We start from the raw sequence: 16,964 nt of genomic DNA, 5'->3' as shown, positions 1-16,964 counted from the left end.
ACCACGTGATTCTGCTATGGCATTATTTTATTTCTGATTTTTGTTTTCTGAGAAATCTTCCATCACATCTGTTCCCGTGAGCCGTTTCCTGCATTGTCAGTTGGCCCAAGAAGGGCTTCATAGAGTCATCTACTTTGTTGGAGAAAGAAAGAAATGGTTGAGTTATCACCTGCTGCCATGTACAAATCGCTACAAACTTTTTGCATGTGCCTGTTAAGGGAAATGAATTTGCAAAGCTATGTCTCACGACTTCAGTCAAAGGCCACTTTTCCAGCCTCATCAATGCAAGAGAAAGCTTGCTTATTCTGAATTGCTCTAGCTTAAGCCTTGAATACCTCACTAGATTTTGGAGAAAAGCATTCAACTGAGCTCATTCAGAAAATTTTCAGACAGAGTTTGGGGAAACAAGTCACAGCTATTAGCACCACTCCTTACTGCGCCACTTAACTAACGCCCCCTCCTGCTCCCCGGAATGTAAACTGCACTAGAGTAAAGACTCTGTCCGATCTAAACTTAGTATCTCCCTCAAAACCTAGCCCAGGGTTCTGCACATGGTAGGTATTGTCATAATTGATCTTTGCTGAATGTTTAAAATGAAACCCGGGGAAAAGGACAGGCCAGGATCTTGTGAGAGACCTGTAGCCAGTCTGGAAGTAAAATAGAGAACACTTGAATGCCTTCATTTCATAGGTGACTAACCAGGCTCAGAGATTGTGTCTTGCCTAGGGTCTCACTGAGATTAGTGATGGAGCTGGAGGACTCAGAGCTCTTAGCCACTGGAACATCCTTAGGTTTTCTGCTAAACTACCCTGATGCCTTTAGGTAATCACTAGGAGCTCTCTATCAGAACTGAGAAAGGTCAAGTCCTATAGCCTCAGCTCTGCACAATAAGGGGGGAGAAAGCCCAGGGCCTTCTCTTTTAGCTGCTAAGGGCTCTTTATTTGACCTACAGCTTTGGGGGATAATTCCAGGGGTTCTGAACCCAAAGTATAGAGTTAGCTAAAAGCATAAATCATGACGTTCCCCATGGTTAGGGCCTAGCTACTACAGAGTAACATAGTGGATAAAGTATTAGGTTTAGAGTTGGGAAAGCCAACCCCAAATTCCACCTCCGTACTTCCTACTTCTGTGACCAGGGGCAAACCTATGACCTTGAGGTCCTCAAGTGAGGTTCTTTGGCTGAATCCTTCACAGAACAAATCCCTAAGGATCTAGACGGCCACACGTGGCCTCTAGGCCACAGGTTCCCCACCCTTGACCTAGCCTCTTCTGGCCTCCATCTTGTCATCTGTAAAATAGGGATAATAATATTCCCAAAGAGTCCTTGTGAGGCTCAAATGAGATAAGTCATGAAAGCACTTTGCAAATCTTAAAACATTTTTAAAAATCAGTTCTTATCATTTGGCTATAATTAAAACCTGGGGGATTTACTGTGTTCAGGTCCCATCATTTCCATTTCTATAGAGGGGGTCTCAGGCTAACTGGCTTCTCTCCCCCTTCTCCCCCTTCCCATATCCCCAGCTTGTACAGATGAGGCCTCCAAGGTGTAGTGTAGGCCGTGTGCTAAATTCAGCTCACCTGACCCTGGGCTGTTACAGGTCACCTAAGACTTTTTAAAAAAATAATTTACTAAATTAGCTAGCACAGAGGATTTAGCAGGCTATCAGGACCTAATGACTTGTCTAACACTATAGCTGTGTAGCTGGATGGTAGTAGGGTTAAATCAATGAGTAATTATCCTTGAAGTTGAATGTAATTAATTCTAAAATTACATTTCTGTGGGCTGCATAAATACAGATTTCTGATTATGTGGTTCATTACTGGAAAAATGTGGATGTCTGCATTCTACAGCCTCTTCATCCAGTCCAGGCTATTTCTGGGTTATTGGGATTAGTCACCCACCAGCAACCAGCTACCAAGCATTAGAATTAGCACTTGTGTCTAAAGTTGTTCCTCTTCCCCATAAATACTAGAAGTATTAGGAAAAGCATTGCATAGCTAGCCTACGAGAGCTGTTAGACAACGAAACTTCCCTTCCTCAAGAGGATTTTTATGTGAGTGATGATAAAATAGCTGGGCTATGACTTAGGCCTTCTTGGTTGTCCCACCATGCTCCTTCTCTCTGTGTGTCCACATGGAAAAAGCAGATAAATACACTTAGTACTTTCTGATACTTAAGCGCCAGGAATTTTGTACTAACTGGAGGCCCAGAATTAGTTCTGGGGCACATCGAAAGGTAAACGACTGGAAACAGAAGCAAACCTTCTGGCTGAAGCACCCCAGAGGCCCCACTGCGGTCAAGGCCTTAATACCAGTTCTCTGCTGAGAAACAGAGAAACTTCTGAGGCCCATGCAAAGAGCCACTGTCAGGCTGGGGCCTGGAATAGAACAGCAAATCTGGGGGCTTACCAGAGGCGCGGGTACCATAGGAGATGAACCGAGGCTGTGATCTCCGAGTTTAATCAGGACCTTACCTGTGGAAGCGTAAGGACACAGGGAACTTTAGAACACAGTAACTCTGGATGCCAAAGCCTACAGCTGCTTCCTCCTCCCCCTACTCCCAAGTTCCATCTGGTTTGCTGGAGGCATGAAAGGGCCCCGAAAATCTTCACTCCTTCAGTATCACCAGGAATAAGTACTCTAATCTCCACTGGATGGGGCCTGAACTTTTTTTAAAGGGAACAACCAGCCCTTTCTAGACAAGAGTAGAAACTCCTCCCACAGCTCTTGCGCTGAGAAAGCCTTTGGCCTCTGGTCAGCATTGTGAAGACAAACTGAATTCATATATGCAAAGAGAGCGCTTTGCAAACTTTAATATCATCTAAATACCCAGGACCTGCATATTTTCCCCGGCTCTCAGGCTGGCTTGGTCAGGTCTCTAGAGCCAGGCTGCTAAAGAGAAGCTTTCCTTCACTTGTCTGGGAGCCAACCCTTTGCTGTGGGACCCATTAGCAGGGATGCCCTTGTGGCTTCTCCTGCTTCCTCCTATTCCTGCCCCCACTACTTACAACTTACCCCAATTATGCTTTTGAATTTGCTTCCTCTTGAGTAAAACAACTGCAGTGGTGATGACCCCTGTCCCCATGATCAGGACGCAGATGGACAGGATAGAGAGCCTCAAAGGGATCTCGGGCTGGTGACATGTTCTTCTAAAGAAACGAAAAATTGTCTGCCTCGTTCAAAAGTTCATGGCAATACACTCATATGTTTATTCCGTGCTTCTTCTTTTCAAGACATCTCCGTCTTCACTTCCACCTTTCATGCCCTACCATGCCCAAGCCAAGCCTTCTCTGAGTGCTTACTGGAAATTAGAAGGACATCAGGGAAAAGAAAAAAAAAATCCTGATTTATCAGTTACACTTATGAGTACAGTACTAGGGGCTGAGAAGATGATAAAAGAAGTGAAAACTCAGAGGCTGTCCCTGAGGAGTTAACAGTCTAGGCAGGGAACAGATCATAAACAAAAGCAATGAGTCAGAAGGGAACCTCTTGAAAAATGCACTGGATCTGGTGTCAACGTCTTGGGTTCAGATTCAATTCTACTTCTACTGATGTGACTGTGGACGAGTAATTTTCTCTCTCTAAGGCTGTTTTCTTTTCTATAAAGCTTTTAATAGTGGAACCATCAGGGAGCAGGGCGTGGGACCACAGGGGCGGGCTCATTGGAGTAGATCAGGAATTCTAAACACAGACCCCCACCCTATCCCCACTTGACACTCTGATGAAATCTATGGACCTTTTCTCAGAATAATATTTTTAAATGTATGAAATAAAATGTATCGTATTACATAGGAAACCAATTATATTGAAACAAAGATGCTAAGTTTTCCCATCCAAGTTCACAGATCTCCTTAAATCTATCTGTCTACGGACCCTTTGAGACTCCAGGTTAGGGACCCCTGGATTCCACAATCTCTAAGGCCTCTTCTAACTTCTGATCTTGCAACCTTCTCTTTCCACGCCTAACTTTCCCGTCAGTTCTCAACGTACCTGCTGTGATTTCCACTATAGCCAACACCGCTGCCCTTGCAGGTTCTGTTCTGCTTCCTTTGTAGGTCTGCATCAAAGAGAAGTTTGTGTTAGCCTGTGACACTTCCCTCCAGGGCCCTCCTTTTACCTGGAGGCTAACACTCAGCTCACTGTCAACTAGTGCCTGAGTGCATCGACCCTGGACTTGGCGCTGTGTGAAGGGAGAAGCAGAAGGCGTGGGAGCCAAATGCTGTCCTCCAGGGGTCTGGAGTCTCGGCTAAACTTAGTCTGACAGCACCTATTATGCCCTCCTTAAGCCCATCATCAAGGAGTAGGCAACACAGCTCATGGGGACAGATAAGAAGGGGAAGAGCCTACTAGGTGCCAAGCACTGTGCCACGTGCCTTATAAATATTACCTCTCTTGATACTGTTTGTAATCAGGTGTCGACTATATAGGCACCAGTCTATGCTGGGAAGAGTAGACGTCATCAGACTGGGTCGTGTGAGAACAAGTTTCCTACTACAAGGGAGAGGATCAGAAGCCAGCAGCAGCTGAAGGGAGAGGTTAGAGTCCTTCCAGTGAGAAGTCAGGGACTCTGAAATAAGCAGCGCTGACGGAGGCTTGAAGTTCCCCAGAATACGTGTCCCAGGCCAGGCCTAGCCTCCACTGGTAGAAACAGACTCAGGTCCTCAGACTCGCCGAAAGAAACACCAAGTCAGCTTTGATGAGTCTCGCCTTGTTTTGTTTTAGCGTATTCACCGATCAGCTTTCTGATCTTAACTCTGTTCCCTAACTTGGCCTCTCGACTGGGAAGACTCAATTAATTGCTAAATAATCACTGTGAAAGTCAGTTGCTTGTTTCTGTTTCCCAGTGTAAACTACTAAATAGGTTGTCCCACACAAATTGGCATAAATCACTTTTTTTCAGGGCCTAATCATCCTTGGGTGGATTAGCCGTCGAGGCTCCAGATGTGCAAGGCGAAACCTGGGAGTATAGCATTCACTTAGCCACCATCATCAACCTCCCCATACACCCAACTGCAAAGTACTATAAGGCTCATGTAATTATTATTACCCAAAAAAGTTTTTTCCACTCCACATACACACATACACGTCTGCAGATATTTTTGTTGTTGTTCAATCTGTCCAACTCTTCGTGACCCCATGGACTGTAGCATGTCAGGCCCTTCTATTCTCCATTATCTCTCAAAGTCTATCTAAGTTCATGTGTGTTGTTTCCACAACACTATTTATCCATCTCCTCTGTCGTCACCTTTTCCTTTTGCCTTCAATCTTTCCCATCATCAGGGTCTTTTCCAATGAGTCCCATCTTCTCATTATGTGGCCAAAGTATTTAAACTTCAGTATTTGGCCTTCCAGTGAACAGCCTGAATTAATTTTCTTTAAAGGTTGACTGATTTGATCTCCTTGCTGTTCAAGGGACTCCCAAAAGTTTCTGCAGCACCATAATTCGAAAGTGTCAATTCTGCTGTGCTCAGTTTTCCTTATAGTCCTACTGAACAAAGGTGGAGAAAATCACTCAGCCATTCTGGCTGGATCTACTACAAATTTAGGTTATACAACCTCAACTGGGCTTTCACTGCTGTCAGGCAATCCTACCGTACCTCCCTTAACAACCACTATCCCACTCTCCACAACAGCTTTTCCAAAAACTTTCATCCCTCCTCAAAGCTCCCATGGCTCCTCCTTCCCCTACTTTTAGCTGAGGACCTGGCCTCCTATTTTACAGATCAAATTAAAGCCATTTACCCATGAACTCCCTGTTCTTCTCTCTTCTTCATTTCCTATTGCTCAGGTACCTCCTGTCACTTTCTCCTCCTTCACCTCTGTTTCATTAGATGAAGTAGCCTTACTCCTTTCCAAGGTTAACCCTTCTACTTGGTCAAGTGATTCCGTTTCACTCCATTCTGTTTCCTCTAACAATAACCCCCTCTGTCATATCCACTCTTTCACTTATTTTCTCTCTCCTTGTCTACTGGCTCCTTCCCTACTGCCTACAAATATGTCCATGACTCTCCCAACCTGAAAAAACCTTCACTTGATCCTTCCATCCCTGCTAACAATCATCCTCAATCTATTCTGCCCTTTGTAATTAAATTCCTCCACTTTTTCCTCCTGTCACTCTCTCCCTATCCCCTTACAACCTGGCTTCCAGTCTTATCATTCCACTGAAACTGCTCTCTTCTCAGTTGCCAATGATCTCTTAGTTGCCAAAATCAGTGGTCTTTTCTCAGTCTTCATTCTCCGTGACTTCTCTGTAGAATTTGACACTGTTGATTACTCTCGTCCTTGACACCCTCATCTCTCTAGGTTTCAGGACACCGCCATCTCCTGATTTTCCTCCTACCTATTGATCATTCCTTCTCAGTCACCTTTTCTGGATCTTCCTCCAGATCCTCCTCTAACTGTAGATGTCCCTCAGAGTTCTGAAGTCTTGGGACCTCTTCTCTTCTCCTCCTACACTACTCCACTTGGTGATCTCATCATCTCCCATGGATTTAATTATCATTTCTATGCTGATGATTTTCAAATCTACCTGTCTTGTCCCAATCTCTTTGCTGATCTCCAATCTTGCATCTCCAACTGTTTTTTAGACATCTCGAACTGGATGTTCAGTAGCCATCTTAAATTCAATATATTCAGAACATAACTTGGGATCCTTCCTTCTAAACCTTCCCCCATTCTTACCTTCCTTACTACTGTAGAGGGCAACACCATCCTCCCATCCTGCAGGCTCACAGCCTAGGAGTCATCCTTGATTTTTCACTATTTCTCGCCCCCCCCCCATTTTTGCCTTCTTCCCCATATCCAAGCTGTTGCCAAGGCCTTTCAATTTCACCTTTGCAACATCTCTTGAATATGCCCCCTTCTCTCCTCTGACATTGCCACCCCCTGCCCAGGTCCTTATCACCTCATGCCTGGATTACTGCAATAGCTTCTGGGGGTTGGGGCAAGGGGAGGGGCAGTCTGCCTGCCTCAAGGCTCTCCCCACTCCAATCCATCCTGCATTCAGCCACTAAAGTGACCATGTCACTGCCCTACTCAGTAAACTCCAGTGGTGCCCTATTACTCCCATTACCAAATTCCTAAATGCTCTCTTTGGCATTCAAAGTCCTTTACAACCTAGCTCCCTCCTACCTTTCCAGTCTTCTTATACTTTATACCCCACCAGGTACTTTCTGATCCAGTGACACTGGCCTCCTTGCTATTCCTCAAACAAGACACTCCATCTCTTGGCTCCGGGCAAATTCTCTGGCTGTCTCCCCTGCCCAGAATGCTCTCCCTCCTCTTCTCTGACTTCTGGTCTCCCTGGCTTCCTTTAAGTCCCAACTAAAATCCTGCTTTCTACAGGAAACCTTCCCTAACCCCTCTTAACTCCAGTGTTTTCGTTATTTCTCATTTATCTCTACGTAGCTTGGTTTGTATATATTTATTTGCCTATTGTCTCCCTTGTTAGATTGCAAGTTCCTTGAGGGCAGGGACTGTATTTTGTTTCTTTTTATATCCCCAGAGCATAGCAGAGTGCCTGGCACGTGGTAGGGACTTTATGTTTAATGAATGAATGAGCGAAATGCAGGGTGTTGCAAAAGAAAAGCAACCAATTTGGGGGTGCTGGCCCTAATGCACATTTGCCACATCAGTGATTGCGCATCTGCTGTGGGTTCCCCCCCGACTCTTCCTCATTTCCAGCCCAAGGCTACCTGCCGTGTCTCTCACACCATCAAACACGATCAATTCTGTATAATCCATGTAGTCCCTGGCATAGTCCCTCTGTATGCCACACCAGTACCACCCTGTGTCCTCCTTGGTAAGACATGTCAGGGTGATGATGAATTGCATTCCTGTGTCCTTCAGGGCCACGTGGTCGGTGCTGTTAGATGTGGAAGCAATGATATCGCAGTAGTTACGGTAATAGCCTCTGCACCAATACTTGGGATAGTCCTTGTAGTACGGGTCATAGTTGCAGGTGACAGAAGTCTTATCCTGTACAAAGGCTTCCTTGACCTTTCCATCCATGACTATAGCATCTGTAGGGTTAACAAAAAACAACGCCTTTCACCCTTTCAAGCATCATGGTAGGCCCTGCCCTCCCAGTTAGCAAATCATTTAATACCTTTTCCTGTCTTTATCAAATTTTTTTATTCCAGCATTCCAGCTAAGTCTATTCTCTATGTAGGGAATAAGTTTGTCCATCCGTATTTGGCCTGTTGTCAGTTGCCTCTTTCTGACTTAGGGTTAGAAATTATTGCGCTCTCTTTCTCTCTCTCTCTCTCTCTCTCTCTCTCTCTCTCTCTCTCTCTCTCTCTCTCTCCTTGATGTCTGATTTCACCACTGCACCTAGGTAGCATTGGTTTAGAATTTGCTAACAATTCTGTAGGTCTAAGGTCATCCAGTTTTCTCAACCCCAAGGTTCTTTTGGTCTCCCATGCAAAGAATAAGAAGAAAAAGAAAGCCCATCTGTATCTTATTTCCCAGCTATATCTCTGCCTTTATTATGAATATGTGTAGGCCAAAACCCTTTTCCAGACTTTGAACCAACATGACCTAAAAGACAGAGTTCTCCACACTATGAATTTGGAAAGATTCAAATTATGTCTTAATAAGGAGTCTTGAAAAGCATGTACTGTCCATTGCCCCCTCACCATCCTCCTATTTTCTAACCTCACAGACAAAGAAAATTAAAAATATTGCCTCTTTCACATACTGCCATAGAAAAGGGAAATGAGAAAGGTTGGGGATTTTTTTTTCTTCCTGTCACTGCAAAAAGTTTAAAATAGTATGTGTAGAAAAGCCTTTGTTATGCAGTTTCCCTAGTTTGGGTTTCAAGATGCATACAGTTTGGTGTTGAGATCCTACTGTAGAGCGTATATCAACTAGAGAAAGAGCCACACAAACTGGTCTTTTTCACCCAATCAGAGTTTAGGAAACAGTCTCAAGAAGGAAAAATAATAGTAAAAAGATCATAGCTTTGAAAAAGGTCATCTAGTCCAACCCATCATTTTACAGTTGTGGAAACTGGGTTCAAAGAGGTTAAATGACTGACACAAGGTCACAAAGTTAATGAGTGCAGCATGACTTATGTGGAAATGTGTTTTATATGACTATACATGTATAACCTATGTCAAATTACTTGCTTTCTCAATGAGGGGGGAAGGGGAGAAGAAGAGAATTTGGAACTCAAAATTTGAAAAAAAAAAAAGAAAGTTAAAATTGTTTTTACATGTAATTGGGAAAAAAATTAAATATTAAATTAAAAAAAAACACAGCAAAGTTAGTGAGTAGCAGATCTGAGATTTGAACCCAGGTCCCCTCCTTCCAAAGCACCAGGAGAAGCACACAGTCCCCAGTCCAGTCTAGCATAACCATCTCTGCTCATCATTCTGCCTACTATGACCTGTTGGCCTTCTCGAGTTGTCCTAAGTGAGGCTCACTTTGAGTGGCATCTCTCAGAAGTTCTGAGCTGGGTCCCTGAAGGGGATGAATATAAAGAGATGAGATTAGATGGTTTTGAACTGGAACAGACCTTAGAAGTTATCGAGTTCAATGTGCTCGCTTTAAAATGAGGTTCAGCGAGGTTGTGACTAGGCCATAGACACACAACTGGAGAGTGTCAGTGCCAAGATTAAAACTCATGTCTCTGAACCCCAAACCCAATTTTGTTTCCACTTCTGAGAATCACATTCCACTTTTTGTGCACGAGCATGCTAACATTAGACAGTGGGAGCTTAGATTACCGAAAAAGAGCGACTCCCAACCCTCATTTTGGCCAAGGGTTCCAAATTGCTTTCTCTACTTAACCTCTTGTCAGAGCTAGGAATGAGGAGTCGTATGGACCATCCCATGTTGGTATAGTCTGCAAACGTAATCGGTGGCTCCTGAATCCCCGGCTATCAGTCACGGCGCTGGAAATGCTCCTTCCCTGACTCTTACCTGTACAAACAGCACTCAGAAGCATTAGGAAGAGCTGCATCGCTGAAGACGCAGACTCCTGGAAGGAAAAACACAAGAGCAGTCTTGAGGGACTCCCAGGCCTCTGTGGACCGCTGGATCTGTTCAAGGGAACATAGACATATCTGAGCTCAAGTTCCATCCTTTTCGTCCTTGAAACAAACCTCAGAGGACAGTATCTCACTGAGAAACCAGAGGAAATGTCTTGGACAATTCTCACGTGTCTGTTCTGTCCCAGTATGCTACTGCCTCTGCTACCCTCATTTATGCCATTTTTCACTCCTCGACCATGACTATGCCCTCCTAATTGGCCTCCTGGTCTCCAGCCTCGGTACACAGTTAGGCTACTTACTATGTGACCCTTGGCAAACCTCATAACCTGAGCCTGAGCTTCCTCATTTGCACAGTAAAGTGGTTAGAATTAACCAAGGGTTCTCCATGTTTCCTGCCATCTCTAAATCCTATGAAAATTCCTTTGAATACTTAGCAAAATTATAGGCTGGGTAAATTCTTTTGTCACCTTCCCTCTGCATATGACTAATTCTTTGAAGTAGAAAATAGCAATTACCAACCATCATGCCAACCTTCTAGAAATGTTAAAATGTCAGGTTTTATTTATTTTTGGTCTGGGTTATCTCTTAAACTGAGCAAGTTCTTTTGATTTATAAATCTTGCCTTCCTCTGTTCAGATGGCAGGACCCATCCACCCTCAGTGGAGGGCATAATGGACTGAAATAAAACACTCCATCTTCCCCCTTCAGGCATTTTCCCTGGCTGTCCCCCACACCTAGAATGCTTACCTCCCTTCCTCCCTGGCTTCCTTCAAGTCCCAGCTAAAGTCTTACCTTGTATAGGAAGCTTTTCCCAATCCCCCTTGCCTTCCCACTGGTGATTACCTCCCCCACCCCCCAATTTACTCTCTGCATATCTCATTCCTACATAGTTGCTTGTATGTTTTCTCTCCCATTAGATTGTGAGCTCCCTGAGGGCAAGGATTCAGTTTGATTTTTTTGCGTGTTTCAGGAGGGTTTGTTTTTTGTTTTTGTGTTTTGCTTTTCGTTATCTCTTTAGCACTTAGCACAGTGCTTGGTATTTAGTAGGCACCTAATAAATGCATTTTCACTGATTCCATAATACAATAAAAGGATCATTGATTTTGAGCTGGAAGGGACCTTAAAGACCACAGAGTTCAACCCCTTCCTTTGACAGAGAAGGAGGCTGAGACTCTGGGAGATAAAGATGGCTTGTCTAGTTATCCCATAGCTAATGAGCATCTGAGGCAGGATTTGAACCCAGGTCTTTTTGTCACCAAGTCTAATGCTCTAACTACACCAACACTTCCTGCACTGCCTTTCATTCACCAACTCCTGTCAGTTTTACCTCCATCTTTCTCATACCCATTCACATCACCTTTGCCTTGACCGTTATAATAACCTTCTAATTGGTCTCCCCTCCTCCAATCTATCTTCCATACAACTGCCCAATTAATCTTCCTAAGAGATAGATCTGACCCTATCATGCCACTGGTCCAAAATCTTCCCTCAGTAGCTCCCTATGTTGCCTCTAGGACATGCTCATTAGACCAAATGAGATAATATTTGTGAAGCACTTGCCACAATGCCTGGTTCACACATAGTAGGTGCTCTGTAAATGCTTGTTCCTTTCTTTCCTTTCCTCTTCTCCACCTCCCCTTAGTTTGACATTTAAAACCTCTCCACAATCTAGCTTCCTCCTACCTTTCCAGACTTATTCCACATCACTTCCCTTCATGCTTTCTATCTTCCAACCAAACCAACTGTCTCCCAAACTGGATGTTTCATCTTCTAACCCGATGACTTTGCTGCACAGGCTATCTTCCCACACGTTGAATGCAGTCTCTCTTCACCTCTGCATGCATCTTAGACAGCTTGGCTTCCCTTTTCAGTTCTAAATCCATGGTCCTTCAAGGCTCAACTTAGGTACCATCTCCAACAGAAAGACTTTCCTCATCCTCTTTATCATTACTACTCCTCCCCCCTTCAAATTATCTTGTCAGTCAGTCAATAAGCATGTGTTAAAGGTCTCCTAGGTGCCAGGCACTGTGCTAAGCACTGGGGATACAAAGAAAGACAAAAGATAGTCCCTCCCCCCAAGGAGCTTACAATCTAACAGAAATTAAAAATGAGGAAGGGAGGGGAGGACGGTAGAGAGAAGGTACCTGGCTCAGGGGCTTGATGAACAAGTCCAAAGAAGTGTAGATGAATGGGAAATGAAGAAATGGCTGGCCTGGGTACCCTCCTCAAATGGACGCTTGGAGAGAAGCTCAGAACTCCAGCATCCAGTCAGAGAGAGGGAGGTTCAGCAACGGATACTGACAAAGTGTGAGCTGAAGGATTTTATTATGTTTACTTTGTCAAAATATTTTCGAGGCACCCTGTTTCCCACAGCTAAGGCCCAGTAAGCAAGCTGTTCCCTGAGCTTGGCATAACAACAATCCTTTGCACTCTGGACGATCTCATCCTCTGGCAAAGCATATTGTTTTGACCAAGCACCAGGCGTTGGCTGCCCGTTATTGCCCAGGGACCTGAGAGCCATCCATCACCTTGCTTGACTTACTCACAATCCCTGTTCCTTGTAGCAACTAAGTGAACCAAACCAGGTACTGTACCCCGCTGCTCCCACAGAACCCAGGAACATGTGCATTGTCTATACGTGAGCCTTCCATGGGAACAGCTACTCAAGACCCGAGAATGATTATGTCATAGTCCAGCCCGCTTCCATATATGGGCATTGCCTATACCCCAACCAACATGTTAAGCCCTCCTTCTCAGGAGGGGATGCTTCCTTGCTTCCCAGTCATTTTCCTCACTGAAATAAAGTATACTGCTACTTTGTGTCCTGACACACCTGACTCTAGCCTGCTCCATTCAGCTCTGCCATTCTCAGGTTAGAGACCAGTCCCGTCTGCACTGCATTCAAAATTCTGTTGACAACTTATAATTGCATCCACTCAAGTAGAAGGTAAGCTTTTTAAGGACAGGGGCTGGTTTTCGTTTTTGTTTTTGAATCCTTAGAACCTAGTGTCTTGTACTTTAGAATGTGTTTTGGTATATACCTGCATGTGGAAAATCTGCCCTCAAATGTAATTCTTCCAAAATTTATTGTTCTACTATGCCCAAAGGGCTATAAAACTGTGCATACCTTTTGATCCAGCAATACCACTTCTAGGTCTGCATCCCAAAGAGATCATACAAATGGGAAAAGCACACGTGTTCAAAAATATTTATAGCAGCTCTTTTTATGGTGGCCAAGAATTGGAAATTGAGGGGATGCCCATCAATTGGAGAACGGCTGAGCAAGTTGTGGTATATGAATGTAATGGAACACTATTGTACTGTAAGAAATAATGAGCAGGCAGACTTCAGAAAAATCTGGAAAGACTTACATGAACTGATGCTGAGTGAAGTGAGCAGAACCAGAAGAACATTGTACACAGTAACAGCCACGTTATGTGATGACTGACCCTGATAGACTTAGCTCTTCTCAGCAATGCAAGGATCTAAGACAACTCCAAAAGACTCACAATGGAAAATGCTATCTGTACTAGCCGCGTGCCGACCTTCTGCCGGCCGCGCGCCGGTACCCTCTCCTCCTATAAGGAGCAGGCTACCAGAGTCATACTCACTTCCGAGTCTTCGGTCCTCAACTGGATAAACACACAGAGACGAGCCATCGGGAGGCGCCAACACCAGAACTTTATTCAGAGGCCATCACAGCAAGCCATCATAGCAAGCCCAAGCAGCAAGGCCAGAGCAACAGAACAGGAGCCAAGAGAGAGCGCGTGATCTGACCACGCTTGTTCCTAAATACCTACCTAGCCCCTCCTCCCCAGCCCGCATACTAGCCAATGATTGTAGGGTCAGATACCGGAAGGGGCTGTCTGAGTTTAGCACACCAAGGGGGAGTGACGTAGGAGGCTAGGACCGGATACAGGGAGGAGGCATCTGGGATTAGCGCATAGACAGAGTACGTGACCTAGGAAGTCAGACTCAGATACTGGGAGGAGGGGTCTGGGTCAGTGCTGCACAAAGGGACCCAGGAAGTCAGGAAGGTCACAAGAGGCGTCTGGGGATGACGTTGCATATAGGGAGGGGACTAAGCAAAGGGAACTCAGTCCTCTGCCGTCCCACTCCCACGTGGCACCGCCCCTTGCCTCAGGAGCACAAGCTCCAGCTACTTCCTTGCACCCAGCTTATCTCACATAGCACTGCCCACTGCCTCAGGGCTTCTCCGTATCCAGCCCATCCCAGTTCACCACAACTCTGCCTACCACAGCCCCTGCCTCGACTTCCAAAATACCCAGATCCTACCCTACTCTTGCCACAGCGCTCAACCTGGTAGCTGCCAACATCAGACAGTCCCTCACAGCTATCCACATCCAGAGAAAGAGCTGTGGAGTCTGAATGCAGATCGAAACATACTATTTGACCTCTTTTTTTCTTTTGTTGTTTTTTGTTTCTTCTTTCTCGTTATTCCTCCCATTGGTTCTAATACTTTTTTTACAACATGATTAATGTGAAAATATGTTTAATATGAATGTATAAGTAGAGCCTATATCAGATGGCATGCTGTCTTGGGGAGGGAGGAGGGGAGGGAAGGGAAGAAAATTGAAAACTCAAAAGCTTATGGAAGTGAATGTTGAAAACTAAAAATAAATTAATTAAAAAATTTATTGTTCTAAAATGGGGTTCTTCATCTTTTCTTGTGTTGTGGACCCCTTTGGCACTCTGGTGAAGCCTAAGAACCCCTTCTCAGAATAATGCTTTTAAATGAATATATATATATATATATATATATATATGTATATGTATATAGGATTACAAAGGAAACCAATGCTGTTATATATATAAACAAAATACTGTTATTATGTATATATATATATATATATATATACGTATGTATAAGTTTATGGACCAGAATTTAGAACCTCTGTTAAAGGATTCCTGCGGCACTGAGAGATTAGGTGATTTGCCTGTGGTTCCACAGTTAGTACACATACCATACACAGTTTGTTCCCAAGATTTCCAAGGTAAGAGAAGCAGAGACCAGTAAGTGATCAAACCAGGGTTCAAATACAGCTCTTTGGACTTCCTATTCCACTACTCTTTCCACTATTCCATGTTGAGGAAGGACATGGGTTTGGGGGTCTGTTTCCTTAATGCTTCTCAGACAATTTTACATCTTTCTCAGGGAATTGGAGAGGGAGGTATGGACTATTTTGGCTGAAAGGTAGTGCATAGGATGGGCACTAGGTGGCACCATGGTGCACAGAGTGCTGGGTCTAGAGTCAGAAACACTCATCTTCCTGAATTCAAATCTGGCCTCAGACACTTACCAGCTATGTGATCCTGCACAAGTCACTTAACCTTGTCTACCTCAGTTTACTCATCTGTAAAATGAACTAGAGAAGGAAATGGTAAACAACTCCAGTATTTTTGCCAAGAAAACCCCCAGTGGGGTCACAAAGAGTCGGACACAACTAAAAAATGACTGAACAATAAAGTTCATAGGAGGTAAACATTTTTCCTTTGATTAGCTAGAGAAAAACCAGGACGGATATGGAGATCAGAGTTTGTTGCATAAAATGAGGATAGAGGTTGAATTAGGATGCTAATGATGGTCTGGGAATAAGATTAGAATTAAAATAAACTCTTCTAGTTAAATATTAATGAGCAAGGTCTGCTGTCAGGTTTCTTTGTTTTTAAAGTAGAATGGAAGATTTTGGGGGTTTTTTTGGTCTTTGTACTTAAAGTGTCCTGTACAGTTTTCACATTTATGGAGTTGATTTTTAAAGAACAATCTTCTCTGCGTTATTTAATCTTTGGTCTCTTTTTTTCAATAAAGTAATAGTTTTAATATGAAAGTGAAAATCTATGCATGGTACAGAGGGGAAGCACTGACTCCAGTGTCAGAGGAACTAGGTTCAAATTCCGCCTATGATACTTACCATTCGTGTGACCTTAAGCAAGTCCCTTACCTTCTAGGGCCCCACTCTCCACATTTGTAAAATGAGAGGCTTGAACTAGATGACCCCTGAGGTCTTTTCCAGCTGTAAACCCCAGGATCTTTGCACACTCCGACAGAAGAATACCATCCCCTCCCCCCCATTCTTCAGGTATTTACAGGGCAATGGGATCACAGGATTTTAGAGTCACAGTCCACTTCCCTCATTTTACAGACATGGAGATTGGAGCCACAAAGGGATCTTAGGATTTTAAGACTAGAAGTAGCTTGAATTCATACAGGTACCAAGGGGAAGAGCCAGGACTCAACCTCAGGTTTTCTGACTCCAAAGCCGGGGCTTCCCATTACACCATAAAGCCTTAATGTGACAACTTTGTGACAACCTATCTACCTGTCTTAATACACACACACACACACACACACAAACACACACACACACACACATCCCTTAAGATAGGATTATTGTTCGGTTATTTCAGTTGTGTCAAGTCTTCTTGTCCCCCATTTGGGGTTTTCTTGGCAAAGATACTGGAGTGGTTTGCCATTTCCTTCATTCAAACAGGGTTGAATGATTTGCCCAGGGTCACACAGCTAGTAAGTGTCTGAGGCCAGATTGCTGCTTCTTCAATTGTACTTGTTGGGCTGAGCCCGGGGTGCAGAGTAGCAGAGACTGCACTCACTGCCTACTCTCCTGTTGCCTAAGTTCCTTCCATGAGATAAGAAGTGAAACCATGAAGTAGGGGTGGGGTTGGGGAGAAGGCTCAGCACCCTGCAGTAGACAGGTTCCATCCTATGATTTGGAATATAGGGGAATGGCTCATGAGATTGAAATGTGCTCCTTTTAGCCCAGGAAAGAGGATCCAGAGGTTGTGGGGAAGAGGACAAGAAGTACCCCCCTCTCCTCTCTCTCTCTCTCAATCTCTGTGTCTCTCTGTGTCTTTGTCTCTGTCTCTCTCTCTTCCTTCCACCCCATTTCTTTCTTTCTTTCTTTCTTTCTTTCTTTCTTTCTTTCTTTCTTT

General features: G+C 44.2%; 1 protein-coding gene across 3 annotated transcripts in view; it reads right to left on the bottom strand.

Moving 5' to 3' along the window:
- Positions 1–9: 9 nt before the first annotated feature.
- The window catches only part of ADORA3 (adenosine A3 receptor), a 21,196-nt gene continuing 4,241 nt past the window's right edge, over positions 10–16,964 (bottom strand). Inside the window, exons 2-7 of one of the 3 annotated variants that reach the window (XM_027860356.1) lie at positions 9,925–10,043; positions 7,695–8,021; positions 3,991–4,057; positions 3,016–3,149; positions 2,410–2,474; positions 10–132 (exon numbers count right to left, since the gene is read on the bottom strand). In XM_027860356.1, the coding sequence (XP_027716157.1) occupies positions 130–132; positions 2,410–2,474; positions 3,016–3,149; positions 3,991–4,057; positions 7,695–8,021; positions 9,925–10,043 (715 nt within the window). In that variant the 3' untranslated portion in view covers positions 10–129. The remainder of the gene's footprint in view (positions 133–2,409; positions 2,475–3,015; positions 3,150–3,990; positions 4,058–7,694; positions 8,022–9,924; positions 10,044–16,964) is intronic. The other 2 variants (XM_027860355.1, XM_027860359.1) reach the window with 2 other exon arrangements.

This window comes from Vombatus ursinus, unplaced genomic scaffold (genome assembly GCF_900497805.2).
Source record: "Vombatus ursinus unplaced genomic scaffold, bare-nosed wombat genome assembly UNPS02014179.1, whole genome shotgun sequence".
In the NCBI taxonomy this organism is placed as follows: Eukaryota; Metazoa; Chordata; class Mammalia; order Diprotodontia; family Vombatidae; genus Vombatus; species Vombatus ursinus.
Note: the sequence above shows the minus strand (reverse complement) of the source record. Positions and strands in the feature narration are given on the sequence as shown.